Genomic DNA, 20050 nt, shown 5'->3' with positions numbered 1-20050 from the left:
GGCAGGAATTCGAAAAAAAATTTATTTATCACTATTAATTTTTTGTAATGAATTTGGAATGTAAGACGAAGACCAAGATTTTGTTTTTTATTTTTTATTTTTTGCACATTTTATTATTATTTTTTATTGGCTGAATTTATTCTTGGTTATTAATATGAGTGAGTTTTAAACATATAAATATGAAAGAAGTGGATGGTGGAGGTGGAGTCCTCGACTTTGTCTAACATAAGATTTAAGATTTTTCAGAAGAAGAAAGTCGTCCTCGCCCTGCATAACAGATTAACAACAAGATCTTGTTTCGCATTGAGGTGCAAAAGATAGATGTTCTTGTCCTGTGTAGAAGGCAATTAAAGAGATCTTCTTTCACGTATTGGTGGAGAAGAAAGTTGTTTCAAACATGTGTAGCAAGAGATCAACGTTATTTTCTTTAACATTGCGATGCAAAAGAAAGTTGTCCCCGTCCTGCGTTCAAAGAGATATTCTTTCATGTTGCAGTGCAAAAAAAAAAAAAAAATCATCCATATCCTGCGTAGCAGTAGATCCCCGAGATATTCTTTTGCGCCGCTGAGTTGAAGAAAATTATCTCTTTTCCTACCCAACGGAAAACTCATGATCTTCTTGCTTGTAACTGCTGCGCATTTCGGCAGAGATGAAGAAATGTTGAAGTTTTGACGCTACGCTTTGAGGAGAGATTTTTGTGTTGTTGTAGCGAAGATATCAGAAGAATCTCATTCTGTTGAAGATCAGCCGAAGTACTAAAATTTCAGAGAGGCGATGCTGGCCTAACTCAAAAATGAGCTAACTTATTGTAGTCATTTAATTGTCTAATGTGACATTTGTACATGAAGATGATGTGTTTGTATGTACATTCTTTTTAAAGTAATATAATTTTTTATGTTGCTTTACTCTCTTTTGGGATGTTGTGACTTCTCCATAGTGAAGATTATTGCAATTAAAGTGAGCATGTACATTTTATAAAAAAATCACGTACCTTTTAAGGATTGTTCCTTCTTGGGCTTATGCCTTCTAGGAGTTTGAAATATGCTGTTGTACATGTGCCTTTTAAGGCTTGTAGCGTTCTGAAGTATTTTATGTACTTGTGCCTTCTAAGGTTTGTATTCTTCTGCTGTATTTAAGTGCAGCCTTTGTCAATCACTTGTTATCTTGAAGTCTTTCTAGTCAAGTTGAGCATAGATATTGATCTACCTCTTGCCATAATTTGATTCAATAGAAGAGTTTTAGTGTTGTCAACATCTCACTTACACCTTGAGATTCTTTTTCAAGGGCTGAGAACTGTCAATAACATATGCCAAGAAGCATCTAAGAGGACCCTCTCGTCAGAGAATGAGCTATCTATTGAATTATGGTGATTCTTCACCCTTAGTCCGATAGTCTAGTTTCATTCTGCCAATGGAGCCCCTCATCGAGAGATCAATAGCTGGCAACCACACTAGAATAGCTGATTAATAAATCCAAGTCGATCGAGTAAAGACTTGCCCACCCGAAGACTATCAAAGGCCGATCGACAATCTTGATTCAGCATAGTGGGACGAACAAGTCTTTTCAAACTGAGATCCATTGCTTTCAGCCGACGAGTCAGAGGGTTGCCGAGTCGTAGTCCCATATATGCAAATTACCTAAAATATCTTGTAACACCCCTATTAAAATAGAGACAAACGTGTAATTTCTTATATGGTGCCTTCTCCTAGTTAAATAGAAGAATCATTTTATGAGAAATTGTTAATCAACAAATCATACTTATGTTCACTATTATGCACTTTCTTCTCTCTATCACTCTCTTATGTCTTACGCTCTGTTTATTGAATGCGATTCATAGATAAATCAGCATTCCACATGTGTTATATTTGATATTTGATTGATTAGAGATATGCTCCAGTCGTTGACTACATGAGATAGGCCCGTCACATCATTGACTTAATTTCCCCTCTTTGCATGATAATGTCTAATTAGACTTCTGTCTTATCTGTTGTGGATAGCTTGCGGGATAAAAAAAAGTAGATGTTAGAAAAATCATTGCTATTATTTGGTCAATAAGCGTGCAAAAATTCAAATATAGGGGATTTTACGTACATAGCATACTTTTTTTTTATTTACATCTGTCATACAAAAACTTTATATTTACATGCAAACCACTCAAATCCTTAACATCATATAAAAAAATACCTCCATCACTATTTCTCGAAGTAAAGTATAGTTTTTTCATATCAAACATTGAAGGTTAGATATGTAAATATATAATGGTTATGTTGGCTATATATGTAAATTTTACCAAGTAAAACCCTTTCATCAAAAATTATAACGACGACATGAATGATTCTTTCCGAATGACTGCATCAATTAAAACACAATGCATTTCCAGACCATTTCATATTAAAAAAAATAAAGATAATAATAGATATTATTTTCATTGTTTTTGTTTTTTTTCAAAATCATGGCAGGTCCTTCTGCACAATAAATAGAAGGGAGCAGAAAGCAGATAAGATCATAGCGACTAAAAGCCCAGCTTCCATCATTCTAAAAGAAGTCTTTCATCATGGCTTTCAATAATGCATCAGCTGGAAGTTCAGCAACTCTCCTTTCCTCTTCTATCCTACTGCTCCTCTTCGCATCATGCTTCACCACAAGCCTAGCCAATGTTCTAAAATCTGGTGAAGAACTTTCCAGTGGGAATTCCTTATCAATCTACGACTATAAATTTATAATGGAGAAAGATTGTAATTTAGTGTTATATGACAAAAATATAACTCTCTGGTCGTCGAACACCGCAAAAATGGGCACGCACTGTAAATTGCGTTTGCAAGATAATGGTGAGATGAACATCTTCGCTGGTACGAACAGCGTCTTGATATGGAGCAGTGAGACAGGAGGGGCATATGGTAAATACGCACTTGTGCTCCAACCAAATGGTAATGTTGTGGTCTATGGATCTCCACTGTGGTCTACCGGTGCACGTATTCCTAAAGATTAGCCATGACTTTTCTATATATGATGTGCCACAAGTTATTTCCTTCGATCATCTGCTTGTGTTTTCTTAAATAAGCGTTCTCAGCGCCTTCGTATGAAGGTAGATATCACCTCTATGTTTGTTGAGAGAAAGTAGTTGTTTTTAGTTTATAGGGAGGTGATGGTTGTTTCTGAGCAATGTTTTTTATGATATTTGTTTTCAGTGTGGGTTTTTATTTTTTTACCAGAATTGATAAGGAGTGTTAGACATGAACATCTTCCATTAGTTTAGAAGAAGAATTTGCCTAATTACTACTTTTTGCAAGTGAAGGAGTGTGTATGTTAAAATGAAGAATAGGTAAAGCAATGGTAGTAGGAAGTGTCACGGGTGGTTTAATCCGATTCCTAATAGCGTTATGATCCATTGGGATACTCTGTCTGGTATGCAAATGCGAATGACTTCCACCATGATTAACAGGATGAACTGGAAGAGGGGGTTTGTAGTTGGGAGATTTGGGATAAGAAGCATGTTTATGAGCAGAGGCGTCACAAACTTTTCAAGGAAAAGGGTTCCAATCATTGATGATTGGTTGTTTTGCATCTATACCACTCACAGATATTAAAACAAACTTCAGTAAAGCATAATTGGTTGAAATTTGATCACTAAATCTACCAGAAGCAAGTACAGCCCTTAGTCATAAGGGGATCAACATGCATAGGGATTCCAACCTTACCGACAATTTTAAAAATCTCAGTTTCTAACCAACAACAAAGTGGAAGATTATGGAGTTTAATCTAGATACGCATTTCTTTGAAATCCTCCTTAACATGGCTAAAATCAAGAGTCCACCCTTTAAGTATAAATAGTTTTCTATAGATAAACTAAGTACCCCTATTCCAGAACATTTCAAGTATTTTCAGACAAGAAAAGATAATAGATCAACGCTACCTTTTAGCTTCCAAATTTTGTGAATGGATTGTTGAAGTTTACCATATAAATGCTTCTTTCCAAGCACATAACCAACTCAGGCTAAAATCAATTGTTTCAAACCAACATCAATCTCTTTCTCAAAGAATACAACATTCTCTTCTAAACACGAGATATAAATAATATGTGCTAGAAAATTTGTGGCAATAGAGTGATAGATTATTGGCTTAGTATTGCATGAGAATTCAACATACACTTAGGTGAAAGAAACAACTAGTAGAGACACTATAAGTTATTATGTAGAAAATCTGGACAGGGAGATATCCACAGTCTGACACAGCTGAAGAGATTCATTATAAACGGGAGATTACATGTACTATCCTTTGTCCCATAGACTAAAAAAGAGTTGTACATTCTTTCAATTTATAAAGTTGGTGCACGAAGGATCTTGTCGCAAGAAATGAGTGGTGGCTGATGATGATCGACGGTGATCAACTAGTGGTTTTTGAAGGTGGTTGGTAGCAATCAAATACTGCAGAAGTGATGATGAACTTCTGCTCTTTCTACATGCTTCAAGCTCCTCTCTTTATTCTCTTTATGAGAGAGGTGAGGTTCTATTTATAAAGTCTCGGTTGCAATTAATGAAAGTTTATTAGCCACTCTAATCAAACCACCCAGAGAGGTTCCATTAATCAGACGACATTTGAGTGCCTTAAAAACCGATATCAAAATTGAGCGATATTGGGCTCATCAGATTTGTTTCGTTGAGACACTTGATTTGACTATGGGCTCGCCCAATTCAGAGTTAATTTGACCTTTCGCATATACCCAAAAAATTTTCAAAAGCGGTTTAATGTTTTGGTTTGAACTTGATTTCATTTGGATTGGACTAATTTTGATATCATTGGATTTATGTTGTCGAGCTCGTCAGTTTGACTATAAATTTATTGAAATCGGAGTTCTGAATTACTTTTGATGAAAATTTGAATATTTCTTCCTCAAAAGATTGCCTAAGCCCATGCCTGATGATGAAAAGGAGTGGAAGGAAACGAATCCCTAGTAGAGCAACAGTACGCCACTTTTCAAATACACTGTTAGATGTAAGATAAGATATAACTAATCACATAAAATTTATCTCAAAGTCCTTAAAATGAGTTAAAATTTGAGCATGCATGCCTGTTTGAACGAGCATTAGTAAGTATGCAATAATATATAAATTATTTTGTCTGTAGAATTTTATAACTATTCTCTTGTTTTAATTAATAAACCAAACCCTACCAAATGTTATTAAAAACCGTATCGTTCCTTTCACATTTTATAATATGATTTAGATCAAAATCTCTATTTTTGAAAGAATTATGAATATAAATCAAAACCTTAAAATCTGATATTATTGAAGAAAAGTGATGCATAAGCTATGAATTAGTATTATATTGTATAATTAAAGGCAAATTCTGACAATTCAGTGTTTGTGTGGGTTTGTGTGTTTATAATAGATCTCAAACAATGCTGTCTGATGTTCAAAGTAAAGTCAGATATGAGTCTATAATTTTCTATAAACATAATTTAATATTAGTTGTGTTCCATTTTTACAAGCAGTCTTTAAGATATGATTCTGGCAGTTGATTAAGAATAATCCCAGAGTTTGCTAAGAGTGACTTCGATAGCATCTATATATTACACTTTGATATGCTGCTATTTTAGAGCGTGCCTCAAATCAAGTTTGAAAAGAAGAAAATAAAAAAAAAAGGAGAGATCAAACCATCTATCTTCTAGTGGTTTTAGATAATTTTTATAAATGATTAACTAGTTATAAGGTTTGAAACTGCATTAGTACATGCATTTTGCTTGATGTTCAGATTTGCAATTTCAAGAGCTTTAGGTGTTGTACTAGATATGATGACTATTATATTTTATATTTTTTTAGGCTTTATTGTAGAAGTTATACAAGATTTCATGTTTAAAGTCTCAAATTTTAAAATGAATTATGACCGATTGATAAAATGTGTTATGTTCATTCTTTAGTCTTAATAAGTTTCTCAACTTCCAAATTTAGATTTGAATTCTTAGTCAATGTCTCATTTTTTGTTGGTGGCCAACAATATTGATTCATTTGTTGTTAATAATGAAATTTCTACTGCTACCAAAATTGCTTAAGAAAATTGTTCCCTCACCTTCTTCAGAAATATAATGAGAGATTTGCTATCACTTATGATACTTCATTTTCATTATATTAATTATTTCTTAATGTTTTTTCCTCACCTCCATCTCCTTATATCTCCAACACAACTTAGATATCTCTTTTTTTGTTTTTAAGAGGCTACTAATGCAGAGAAGAAAAGCATAAATCCATTCATGTCCAAACTTGGAAGCAACATATATGAAGTAATAAACTGTCTAAAAAACTATTTGCAGCTTGTTTCTTACCGGCTTCAACTGATAATGCTTTATGAACTCAAGGTTTCAACTGAGCTAAACTTGTGGTATCAGATAATATGGAACAACCATTTTTTAAATCAGCATTACCCCAAATCGAACTTTTAGTAGCTGGTCATTGTTAGGGTTTCCATTGTTTTGATTCGATACACAAATATATCAACTGGCTCCAATAAAAATATTTGTGGCACTTACTTTAGTAATTTTTTGTGATTAGCAGTTCTAAGACTATTATATGTGAGATAAAATAACAATTACTATTAAACAAGTGACAAAAGATGTACGTGGAGAATCAAAAGTTTCTATAAATAAAAATAGTTTGTGGTGGAAAAATAATATGCAAGAAGAGATAAAATATAAGAAGTTAGATTATAAATATTGGTTTAAATATAAAAGTTTAGAGAACTGAGAAAAATATAAAATGATCGGTTGGGAGTTTAAGAAAACAATTTGTAAGTAGGAAGTCTAACAAAACAATCTGTATATATATATATAAACTTCTTAAGTAAAGTGTATTAAAGATGAAAATCAAAAAGTCCTTTTCTTAGAAAAAGATATTCAACCTAAGTGGATTATTTACTTTGATAAACTTCTTAATGAAGTTTCTACAAATAAGATTGATCATAGTGAACTTAATATCATTAATAATAATAAAATATTTTTTTTTACCATCACATTAGTAAAAAAGAAGTTGAAGAGGCCTTAAGAAAAATTAATGGTGGAAAGTCTGTAGGACTTGATAATATCCCAATTCAAGTGTGGAAGTATATAAGAGATTTGAGAGTTACTTTGCTTACTAAACTCTTTAATATTCTTTTTAAAATTAAAAGGATGCCTGAGGAATGAAGGACAAGTATTTTGGCCCCCATTTTTATGTATAAAGGGGATGCACAAGAGTGTGCAAATTATAGAAGAATTAAGTTAATGTGTCATACTTTAAAATTGTGAGAGGGATAATTGAACATTGGTTAAGATGTGTGATAAAGATTTCTCCTAATCAATTTGCATTTATGTCGGACAGGTCTACTATGGAAGCTATGCATTTACTGAGAGGTTTGATGGAGAGGCTAAGAGATATTAAGAAGGATCTACATATGTTTTCATTGATTTAGAAAAAGCTTATGATAAGATTCTAAGAGATATGACTTATATTCAAGCCATTAAGGATATGTATACTAAAACAGTTGTGTTCAAACAGAAGGAGGATTGACCAAATATTTTTATATTTCAGTTGGATTATATTAGGGATTGGCTATAAGTTCATATCTTTTTGCTTTAATTATGGATGCTCTTACTGGACATTCACAGGAGAATGTACCTTGGGGTATGCTTTTTCCTGATGTTATCCTTCTTATGGATAAGCCTTGAGAGAAAACTCAAGAAAAACTTGAATTGTGGATGTTATCCTTCATTTCAGTAGAACTAAAACTGAATACATTGAATGCAATTTTATTAGTAGTATCTCTAGTGACAGGGTTGTAACTATGGGTGATCAAATTATTAAAATGTGTGAACATTAGATATCTCAGGTCTATTGTTCAAAGTGATGGTGATATAGATGAGGATGTTATTAGTATAATTCAAGTTGGTTGGTTGAAGTGGAGGAATGTTTCGGGCCAATCGTGTGATAGAAAAGTACTGCTTAGATTGAAAGAATACTTTTATAAGATGGTGGTGAGACCTGCAATGCTCTATGGCGTTGAAAGTTGGCTTTTAAAAGAGAAGCACTAACTGAGTTAAGTGTTGGTGAGATAAGAATGATTATGTGGCTGAGTGGCTTTACAATTAGAAACAAAATGCTAAATAAATATATTTGTGATAGGGTTGGTGTGGCTTCAATGGAGCACAAAATTAGAGGGATTCATCTTAGATGGTCTGGTCACATTAAACGTTCATCATCTGATAATCCAATTAGGAGAATAGATATTTTAGATTCAACTTTTGTTAAGAAAAACAGAGGTAGACCAAGAAAAACATGGGCATGTTGTCTAAAAACTGATCTTAATTTATTAGAATTGAATGAAAATATGACACACAATAGGAATCAATGAAGAAAAATGATTCATGTTGCCAACCCCACTTAGTGGGATAAAGGTTTGTTGCTGCAGCAGCAACCGTTCTAAGACTGCCTTTTAGCCGGCGTCGTAGACGCAAAATCATTTTAGCTTCAAGGAACTGTCTCTTTAAATGATTGAATAAGTTATTGCAGAAGGACAATATGTTGCAAGGTCTGTTAAAGAGTACATGATGCCCATGTTCTAATCTTTATAAGCTCAACTCCTGTCTGTTCTTTGCTTGATTTATGAAAAAAAGGGTTTTTCTTTTTTTTTTTTTCTTGTGAGCTTTGCTAAAGTCTGCGAGCGTCTCTTCACTAAACCACTTTCCATTAAAAAAACGTATTTGCATGATTATTAAACATCCACTAACGATGATTTCAATCCAACAACTATGTCATGCACAAAAAACAAACAAAACAAAATTCATAAAGTACCCATTGATACAAACATTACAATTACCACACTTAATTCAAATCCTATTAGCAGCCCCATTACAAACATCAAACTCAATTAAGAGAATGATAATTAGGCTGAATTTGATGGTTGTAATTACATAAAAACAGAAACGTTTTTCACCAGCTGACAGAAAAATGAAACATTTTTTAATCGTTATAAAACTGCGTATCCATCTTCTTCTTCTCGATCCACAATATTCTTAATTAAGGAGCAGACTTTCGGGCCTTATTAGACGCCACGTCGCCATTAATCGCGCGCCCCGTGCCGGTAGACCACAGTGCGTTACGGTACACCACAGCGTTGCCATCAGGTTGAAGCACAAGGATGAAGCGAGAATAGCTTCCCCCTCCAGTTCCAGTAACCCACACAAATCTAGAGCTCCCTTTCGAGAAAATGGCAAGCTCGCCATTGGTTTGCATATATAGAAAACAATTCGTTCCCATGCCAGCAGTGTGGGACTCCCAGGTGAGGTTATTACCGTGGTACAATTCGAGGTTGCAGTTTTGCTGCATGGCTAGGTGGTAGTCGCCATTTGAGAGGGCGGGCGAGCAGAGTCTCGCCGGCCTTCAGTAAGTTTCCGGCGGCTGAGGAATCGGGCGCAAGGAGGAGGATTTGGATGGCGAGGCAGAGGAGGAGTGGGGATGCTGCTGCTGAGCGAAAGCTGTACGCCATTCGATCGAATTGAGTGATTTGTGAAGGTGAGAAATGGTGCTCTGGCTAGGCCTCTCTTATAGTGTAAGAAGGCTAAGGGGATGTTTGGCTGGGGAGTCAGATTTATGGAAGTTAGATTTATAAAGCTCGGGACTGGAATGAAGGTCCCAAGCAACACATAAATCCTTTAAATTTATCTCTCTTTGGGCTTTATTAAATTTAAATTTGTAGATGGAATGACTCTAGAGTTTGGGGGCAGCTTATTTAAGTGCTGCGGCATTTTGAGAACGCTAACATGTTGTTTGGATAAAGAGTTCAGCAGACGTTTCATAAACGCCGCAACGCTCTTTATTTATTTTGTGCTAAGAGACGATCGCTGGGCTGCCCCTGCGTTCGGCGTTCGCGACTGACGTTTAGGGCTCAAATTCCTCTCGTGCCCGTGGGCGATCTCCCTCGCGCTCTCGCTCTCCGATTTTCTGCCTCGCAAACATCGATTCTCGCTCGTTCCTCTGGTGAGATTTATGTGCTGCTATGCTTTTTGGTTGGTTTTATGAGTCGATCTTCTTATTGCGAACATCGATTTGATTGTCTATCTATTTTTTTTTTTGAAAGATTTAGTTAATGGTTTAGGGTTTTCTTGAGGAAGCTTTTGCTGGATTATTTGGGAATGCATTGAATGCATTGGATCTGTGTTCCAGTGCGCTTTCGATTTTTTTTTTTTGTAATATCGCGAGAATGACAGATAAACAAATCTCTTGAATGCATTTGATTTTTGTTTCACTGCACCTGTTATATTGTTCCGTGAGTATTTCTATTCGTATGAATTCAGGTATACCCTTATATATAGACTTCAGCTGGTTGGTGATGGATAGATGTGTAAACAAACGAACAGAGCTTGTGTTCGTGTTCAGTTCGTTTGAAATTTATTTTGTTTGAAATAAACTCGTGTTTGAAATTGTTCGGTTCCTAACGAACGAGCCGAACACGAGTCGAACACGAGCTGTTTGCGAACGACGAGCCAGTTTCACATCCCTAATATCAATATATAAAAATAATATATGATATTAATTATATAACTTAAATTATACAAATATATAATATTTATATTAGTATATTACTAATATAATATATTAATATATTATTATTATTATTAATTTATTATAGATTACAATTTATAAAATTTAATTTTAAAAAATATCATAAATTTTTTATACATAATTATTGTAAATTATTTTATATTTCGAACAATAACGATTCGAACACGAACGAACATATCATTGTTCGTGTTTGGTTCATTTAACTAACCGAATGAAAAAAATTTGTTCACGCTCGTCTCATTTATTTATCGAACGAATCGAACACGAACTCATTGGCGAACCGAACAAGAACTGTTCGCCAACAACGAGCTTTTTTGACAGTCCTAGTGATGAGGTCATTTGGAAAATTTCTTCTTCCTATTTTTGTGTTAAAACTTAATAGTTCGAAATGTTGGAATTGGAAAATTGGAATTTTGGAATGCTTGGGATCTATTTTGTGATTGCAATGCATGGAAATATTTTGAGTTCTTATTATTTGTGAAGAAAAAATAATATTCGCCACTTCATTTACAATGCAAATACTATTTACTGTTAGCAGATAATGGGGAATTTATTGGGGAATTTATTTGCAATGCATTTATATACATTCCAGTTAGAGAATATATCATGGGGCTTTTCTTTGAATGTTGCTAAGTTATATAATTGGGAATTAATTGGCCTTGGAGATGAAATGCAAATTATGTCTATGGCTTTGGTGTTGAGATGAAATGCATTTTAGTTAAAAAATACTATGCTTTTGATACTATGCATTTAAGGAATGCTGTCCACTTTTGATACTATGCTTTTTAGTTAAAAAATATATCATCGGGCATTTACATATAGAACCCACAATTCTTTGAATGTTGTTCTTTAGTGCATGAATTATCTCACTTTCATTTATGTGTTGACGAATTATTTTTATTTGGGTTTTAGAGCATCAGGTTGGTATATTTCTATGGAGTTTTCTAGCTTCCTTTGATGCTGAGGGTAGAGAGAAAATACATTGTTTATATTTTAGACCTACGAGTTGTATTGGTCTTTAGAGCTTCAGTTTACATTGGTCTTTTATGCTGATGGAAATGCATATTAATTCGACAGTTGCTTCGGGTGGAATTGGGTTCCAAGACATGTATAAGAAGGTGCATATCAAATATAAGATGTGTATTTCTTTATTGTCACACCTGTACTTTAGTTGGATGTCTTTCAATGCCAGTCAGTCAGTATATGAAAAATGTCTATTGCTTATTTGTTACACATGCACTTTAGTTATATTGCTCTCCATTGAGAATCATAGCTATGTAACCTTACCCAATTGCATAATAAAACATGTTCGATATCTTACTGTACCCCGAATGACCTCCAGCTTTGTTGGGGATAAATGGGTAGGTAAGATGCTTTCTGGACATCCAATTAGGTTCAGTAAAATATTTTGAATGACTGTACTAATATTTATGGATCTCCTGCACGAGCTATCCCTGAATCACGAACTCCAAGGTTCTTCGAGAACGACGAGTAGGGAGGTATTGGCTATAACACTATATATTTTGTCACAGAATGAATCAATTAGGGGTGCTATGAAGAGATTTCAACATTCATCAGAGACAATAAGTCGTTATTTCTCCAAAGGCGTACATAAACTTGTTAGCTTAGCCGCTGAAATCATCAGGCCAGAGAATCCATTATTTGCTAATACTCTAGGAGAAATTACAACTGATCCCCGTTACATGCCTTACTTCAAGGTAACTATTGTTTTCTTTACGTATATACCAAAATAGAAATATTTTCTAACCCTGCAAAACATAACTGCATAGGTGCAATTGACGATACTTACATTGATGCCCGACTACCCAACCAGGACAAGATGGCTTACATTGGTCGAAGTGGTTCTACCACTTAAAATGTCATGGTGGTATGTGACTTCAACATGTGTTTCACATATGTTATGGCGGATGGGAATGGAGTGCACATGACAGTCGGATTTTCTTCTATGCTATTAGGAATAGATCGCAGAATTTTCCTCATCTGCCTTCAGGAATGCTTTGATTCATAAAATTACTAGTTATAGGTATTTTTTGGAAATAAAAATGTCTTCCATAACAGGAAAACACTATTTGGTTGATATTGGATACCCATGCAGAGGGGTTATCTGAAGCCATATCCAGACATTAGGTATTATATTCCTGATTTTCAGCGAGCAAGGGAGTGGTAGGAAAGAAATATTTAATAAAAGTCACTCTTGTTTACGTGGAGTAATTGAAAAAACGTTTGGAGTTTGGAAGAAGAAATGTGTCATCCTACGTGATATATCGTCACATCTATTTCAGAAGCAGGTGCATATTGTGGTGACAACAATGACACTTCATAACTTCATCTGATGACATCCTTCACGTTCAAATGCCGACTTCAGCATGACTAATAACGATGAGCTGAATGTCTATGAAAAACCATAAAAAAAATATGATTGGGCCTTCAATTCCTGAGAATGAGAATGACTTTAATTAATTTGAAATTCATGACGCGAAGGGTGTGGCTGAGATGACTGCTCTGAGGGAGTCTATAGCAGATGCCTAATCTAGCAAGTCTTTCTTTTCTTCGCACATTATAGATTTATTTTGATGTGTATTTTTTTCTTTTTTGGATAAGATTTGACATTCAGCTTTTTTGTTTTTTTTGTTTTTTTTGCAGTTATACCAACATGACTTCTAGGATTTCAATGAAAGACAGAGTTGTTTTGTATTATTGTAGACTGCCGACTCCATTACTCATGTCGGGTCAGCCTCATAACAGTGGTAGACAGTTCTACGGTTGTCATAGGGGTGTTTCAACTCGTTGTGGTTTCTTTCGATGGCCCGACACTCCAACATGTTACACTACCAGCAGTGATGTGAAGCAGATGTTTTCCCTGGTTAATAGTGCAGCTGAGGACAGATGTAGTCAGAGTTTGAAATTAAATATTTTAGTATTTCTCATTGTACTTGTACTGGTCTTTATCTTTTTTTTTCTGATACTCATAAGAGTGTGAAAATGGTTTGTCATATTTTCAAACTGATCTAGAATGATTTTATTCTTCTGCACTATATGCTTTTGTACTACCAATAAGTTATTTTGAATAATCTGTCCCATACAGTTTTACCAAACAGGAGAAGAAAAGTAATTTACACAACCATAACTATCAATAAGCTATTTTGAATAACCCACCACAAACAGTAAGCCAGCTTATTCTGATAATCTGCAGTTTATCAGATTATCAGAATAATCTGCTTATCTTAATAGACCCTAAGAGTTTATGGTTAATAGAAAGAGATGGTGGATTTGGTAAAACCTAAGGACAATAAAGCAATTAGTTTTATTGTAGTAATGCCAAAAAACAGAAGAAAAAGATAGAAGAAACATAACGCAAACACTAATTTTGACGCAAGAGATGGTGATATTTTAGCTTCTAGCGAAGAAAATTAGAAGTAGAAGAATTATATATGCTGCTTTATAAAGAACTTCTATATAGCTGACAATTTTAGAAATAACATCTACTGTCTAACTGGGGAGTAGTAAATTAATCTTATTATTTTCTGAAGTCTGAACATAATGACAGAGTTTCACTTTTTTCTCGTGCCATGCCAAAAGAAATTATGACATGAAGATGAAAACGAAGAATTTAATGGTAAGGGTTAAATGGAATACATCACATACAACCTGTAAAATAAAAACAAGTTAATCAGATGTTTGTTGACCACAGGAGCTTTAGTCAACATCCTTTTTCGTATGCATGCTCTGTTTTTTCATGATAATAAGTTTTATGTGGTGTGGTTTTATTATTAATTTGTTAAACAAATGATAAATTATTCTGAGAAGATTTGCATTAATATTACTCAGTTATTATGTATTTACACTCTAACACATATACTCCAATCTTTACGTAGATCAGAAGATCTTTAAAAAAAGAAAGCAAACTTGAAGGCTTATCACTATAGAAAATATAGCAAAAATTGGCAGAAAAATTGATGGTCACAAGCTTGTAGATAATTTTAACTTTATTTCCAACGGCTTTCCGACGATTAAGATGATCATAAGCTTTCTAATGGGCAGACCCATGGGTTGTGAGTAAATTTGATAATGGATGGTCAGAAATGTCAGGAAGTCATTGGTAAGGCTATTTATATGGAACAAACAATCTAAGTTTCTCATTTTCTCTCTCCCGTGCGTGCTTCTGCTCGAGTGATGACCAAATGCCCCTCGATTCTCAATTTCACCGGAGTTATTCATTTCTCGAGTTCATACACTCAAATCATAGGTAATTTTGATACCACTATACATTCCCCTTTTTTTTGTTAAATTTCAACAGTTAGAATTAATGCATTTCGAGTCAAACTTTTTTTGGAGAAATTTGAAAAAGTTATTCGATATTCTAAGATTTTGATGATGTATCTCGTTGTTAGTTGCATTCGAATCAATTGATAGGCATTTTCATATCTAACACGTAAATTAATGTGATGACTCTCAATTATGTGAACTAAGACGACGCCACAGTTTATAAGAAGGTTTTCTATAGCTAATGGGTACAACAATCATTTGGCTATGACAAGTGTTTAACCGGTCATCTTGTATGATTGATTGTCTACACACACACACACACACACACACACATGTAATGAGGTATATGAGTTGAGAGGTTTAAGGGGCGAGAAAAATTCTGAGAGCAAGTGAGGAACAAAGAAAGCTTGTATCGAAATCAATATCAATAGAGAGCTAGAGGAGATTGGTTCGTTCTTGAAATTTTGCAGTATAATCTTCAAGATTGTCTTAGTGAATTCTTTCTTGATTCCAGCCTATTGATGTAAGTCTTCTGGTCCGAACCATGTAAGTTCTCGGTGTTCTTGTTTGCATCTTCTTTTTGGTTTTTCTTTTCCTATTTTGTTGTCCTGCGGTTTCTCTTGCCAGCAGATTCCGCTACTATTGGTGTCATTTGTGGGAATTATAGCCACGACAATGGGATCTTCTAAGTTCGACATCGTGAAATTTAGTGGAAAAGTTGATTTCGGCTTGTGGAGGGAATCTCTTTTATGGAGATTTATAATTAAGAGTCAATGTGAAGAATTGTTATGATGAATCTTAATTATGTGAACTAAGACGACGTCACAATTTATAAGGAGATTTTCTATAGCTAATAGATACAACAGTAATTTGGCTCTAACAAGTGTTTAACCAGTTATATATATATCTATTATGTGTGTGTGTGAGTTGAGAGGGTTAAGGGGTGAGAAAAATTCTGAGATCAAGGTGAGTAATCCAGAGAACTTGTGTCGAGATCAAGATCGATTGAGAGCTAGATGAGATTAGTTCGTCCATGAAATCGTGCGGTGCAATCTTCAAGATTGTCTTGGTAAATTGTTTCTTGATTTCCTCCCGTGGATATAAGTCTTATGGACCGAATTACGTAAGTTCTCGGTGTTCTTGTTTGCATTTTCTTTACATTTTTCCTTTTTCCCGTTATGTTGTCCTGCGGTTCTCTCGGTAGCAGATTTTGCTACATAAATTTTAAAGAGAATTTTCATACCTGGCACACAATTCTTTTATATTTAAGCATCTCATCCCTAAACTTTCATATTTACATTATGCAACTTTGGCTTTTTAAATCAAAGCATGAAAAAGCGTATTTCACACAATTCTCATATATTTATGTATCTCACTCCTTAAATTTCATATTTACATGCACGTAATGATTTATTAAAGTATGGAGCGTTATGTGTAAAAATATAACTGTTTAGCTTTCGGAGTATGTAAATACATAAGAATTTTATGCTATGAAGAAATTCACATAGGTAGCATTCATTTCTCAGAAGTGCGTGTTTCACTTTCAAAAAGTTGTAATAGTAATATTTTTGAAGTGATATTAAAGTTTTCAGTACTATATATATAAATATAAAAAATTGGGATTCAGATGTATAAATACATAAGAATTGTGTGCTATGAATGTATATTCTCCCTTTCAGAGGGAAATTTACATAAGTAGCTCACAATTCTTACATTTTTTTTATATCTCAAATCTAAAATTTTAAATTTACATTTATGACACTTTCGTAAAAATGTATATTTCAGTTTTAAGAAATTATAATAGTTATGTTTTTGATGTAATATTAAAGTTTTGAGCTTTATGTGTGTAAATATGAAAGTTTAGGCTTCAGATATCTAAATACAAAATAATTTTATTGTGGATCTCAATTCCACTTTTTAAATGTAAATACATAGACATAGCATACAAGTCTTATATATTTTTGTATCTCAAACGTTCTAAACTTTCAAATTTGTAGATATGTCATTTGAATGATTTAAACATGTGCATGAAAATATTTATTTCGCTTTCAAAAATTTGTAATAGTGATGTTTTTGATTTGATATTAAAATTATGAGCATTATGTGTGTAATATGCAAGTTTCTTAACTATATGATTTATATATAGAAAACTTCTAATATTTTTTGGTAGTGGTTTTGCTTCATAAATTCAGATCAAATATATATAGACTATACAAAACATGGGTTTATAGCAAATCTCAGGAGACAAATGTAAGTGATAAGTGTAATTGTTATACAATTCAAATTAATCATGAATTTAATTTTGCCTCTTAACTTTCTTTTATAATTTTTCTATTTTTGTAGGAAGCCTTTGAGAGTTGAAGGAGATACAAACTCAACGCACTAAAGGACTTATGATCCCGTATCTTGATCAATCCAACTATGAGTTGTGAAGAGAGCATGTTGGGTAAAAAGAAGGGAAGAGTTTACGGCTTCGGTTTGCAGGTACAAGCATACAACACTCATCGCTTCTTAAGCACATTGAGTGCAACTAGGCAACTATTTTTACCAAATATGAGGAAGAGGTTCATAGGTAGTTTGTCACATTCAGTGTGATATAGAGAATCGATTCGCTGGTAAGCTCATTAAGATGAAGTCTAAATAAGATGCAAGAAAGAATATGGGATTAGATGTATTAATATGTCAAGACACAACTGAGATGGAAACAATTCATAGAGAAGGAGGTCACGTGGAGGAGGACAAGGGCATAGAAGATGATTAGGATTGTTTTATGAAATCTAAAAAAAATGCTATTCTTATGTGCAGATAGCTTAATTATTCGATTCAATGTATTGTAAGACAGATGCTGGAGCGGAAGGATCTGTCCAATCGGGGGAGTTTCATTATGTTGGTTGAGGGTGCAGGGGCAACACCCCGCTGTTTGGTACAAGGGTAATTTAAGTAATTATATATTGTACAATAGAGTTATATAACCCTAGGTGAGCTGAATCTGAATTCTGCACTTTTTTCTGAATATTGAAAAGAAAGTTGTCGTTCTACTCCCATGGATGTAGACATATTTACCGAACCTCGTAAATCTCTGTGTTCTTCTGGATTTGTGTCGATTCTTGTTTTTCTTCACCCTAATTTCTCAACAAATCGTATCAGAGCCAGGTTCTAGGGCAAAAGAGGAGAAATTTTGTCGGTGCAGGGAAGAAGAAACGCGCGGAAGGAAGTTCGCGAATTGCAGCTGCGGAAGTTGGCAAAGGCCGTGACCGTGGCGTGAGGGAGGAACCCAGACTTCGAAGAGGAGCTTGAGGGAGGAGTTTTGCGCTGGAGTTCTGCTCCGACACAGGCATTTGCGCGGGAGGCTTTCGCAAAATTCGGCGGATATTTTCCACGATTCGGCGACGAAGGGCTGCAGCAGTTTCAGGTGTCACAATAACAGAAGCTGTTCGACATGGGAGGTAGGTTCCTGGGCGAATGGAGGGAGCGAAGGAGGAGCATAATTGAAAGGGCAGGCGCGAGAAAAGGAAATTCATGCAGAAAAGAAAATTTAGCACGGAGATATTCCAAGGCTCAGAAAAAGCAAGGAAAGGGAATCTGCTGCTGCACTCGGGAATGGAACGATTTTTTTCTGGAAGGAAAGAGGAGGCGGAGCTTTTCTGGAAGGAAAACAGAGGTGGAGCTTTTCTAAGAAGGAAAACAGAGTTTTCTGGAAAGCGAAAACAAAGCTTTTCTGGAAAGCGAAACAGAGCTTTTCTAAGGAGGAATGCGAAGATTTTCTGAAAGGAAAAATGGGCTTCTCTGGAAAGTGGAGGCGAAGCTTTTCGGGAAAGAAATCAGAGCTTTTTTTAGAAGTTTAAGGAAAATGATGTCTGGGAAAGTTTAATTAAGGAAAATTTAAATAAGGGAAAGTCATTTTTCTGGAAAACTTAATTAAGAGAATCTTAATTAAGAGATTATTTAAAAAGATTTATGGCCCAACCCACATTGGCCACATTGGTGCACCCACATTGGTGCATAAGAAACTCCATGATGTATTTCTCCTAAGGGGCTGGATATTCGCCAAAGTGGAGATTTGTTAGGCATACATATTTCTCCTAAAGGGGCTGAATATTCGCAAAGTTGGAGATTTGTTAGGTATGACTCATATACCATAAATGAGACAGATGCTGGAGCGGAGCAGAGCCCACGAGTGGAGTGGAGCGGAAGGATCTGTTCAATCGGGGGAGTTTCATTATGTTGGTTGGGGGTGTGGGGGGGCAACACCCCGCAGTTTGGTACAGGGGTAATTTAAGTAATTACATATTGTACTAGAGAGTTATATATATGTCCTATTTGTAACCCTAGGTGAGCTGAATTCTGTATTCTGTACTCTTTTTTGAATATTGAAAAGAAAGTTGTCGCTCTGCTCCCGAGGATGTAGGCATTTTTGCCGAACATCGTAAATCTCTTTATGTTCTTCTGGACGATTTTTGTTTTTCTTCACCCTAATTTCTCAACATGTTCCGATTGGTAAATTAGATTATGTGATATATAATTGGATTTGTATATGAGTTACGATTGTATGTGTGAAAAGTAAAAAAAAAAAAGGAATAATTTTTAATACTTTTATTTCTATAGATTTTAGACGACCTTCTGACGTCATGTAACTAGCTATGGAGAAACCGATAGTCATCCCATCGGTCACTAAACTAATAGATTTAACTGAGAGCTACCGATGCTTTCTTTCTTTTTTTTTGTATTAATTGATCGCTTGCACTGATTAGTTATGTAACAGACCATTAACCAACGATCATGCTTTTGATGTAAACACATGTGTGTTGATGTAAACACATGTGTGTTACCCATCAGTAAACTGTTGGACGACAAACGCCATCAGAAACATCGTCAATCCTTAGATTATCGACAAACAAAAAAGCTAAGACCTTTATCCATTCAGCAATTTGTCGGTTTCGAATTAACCGACAACTTATTGATATTTTTCGAGACATTTTAACCGTTGATAATTGCCTGAATTAATGTAGTGTATAATAGATACTCTACTAAACTTCATGTGACTCAATTCAAAGTAATATTGAGCTCTTCAAACTAAATCCAATAACTTTCTAAAAGCTCTATTAAATTGTTTTTTTGAAAACTTTGCATGCATACACTTAATTCCTACATATTTGCATGTCTAACACTTGAAT

At 34.5% G+C, this 20050-nt stretch overlaps 1 protein-coding gene across 1 annotated transcript; it reads left to right on the top strand.

Annotated features, from left to right (window-relative positions):
* The first annotated feature begins 2554 nt into the window (after positions 1 to 2554).
* LOC110018284 (mannose-specific lectin-like) lies at positions 2555 to 2989 on the top strand. The gene has a single exon (XM_020715554.1). It carries the CDS (start codon positions 2555 to 2557, stop codon positions 2987 to 2989), a length of 435 nt encoding a protein of 144 aa, XP_020571213.1.
* Positions 2990 to 20050: the final 17061 nt, after the last annotated feature.

This window comes from Phalaenopsis equestris, unplaced genomic scaffold (assembly GCF_001263595.1).
Source record: "Phalaenopsis equestris unplaced genomic scaffold, ASM126359v1 Scaffold000006, whole genome shotgun sequence".
NCBI lineage: Eukaryota > Viridiplantae > Streptophyta > Magnoliopsida > Asparagales > Orchidaceae > Phalaenopsis > Phalaenopsis equestris.
This window is presented reverse-complemented; position numbering and strand designations above follow the sequence as displayed.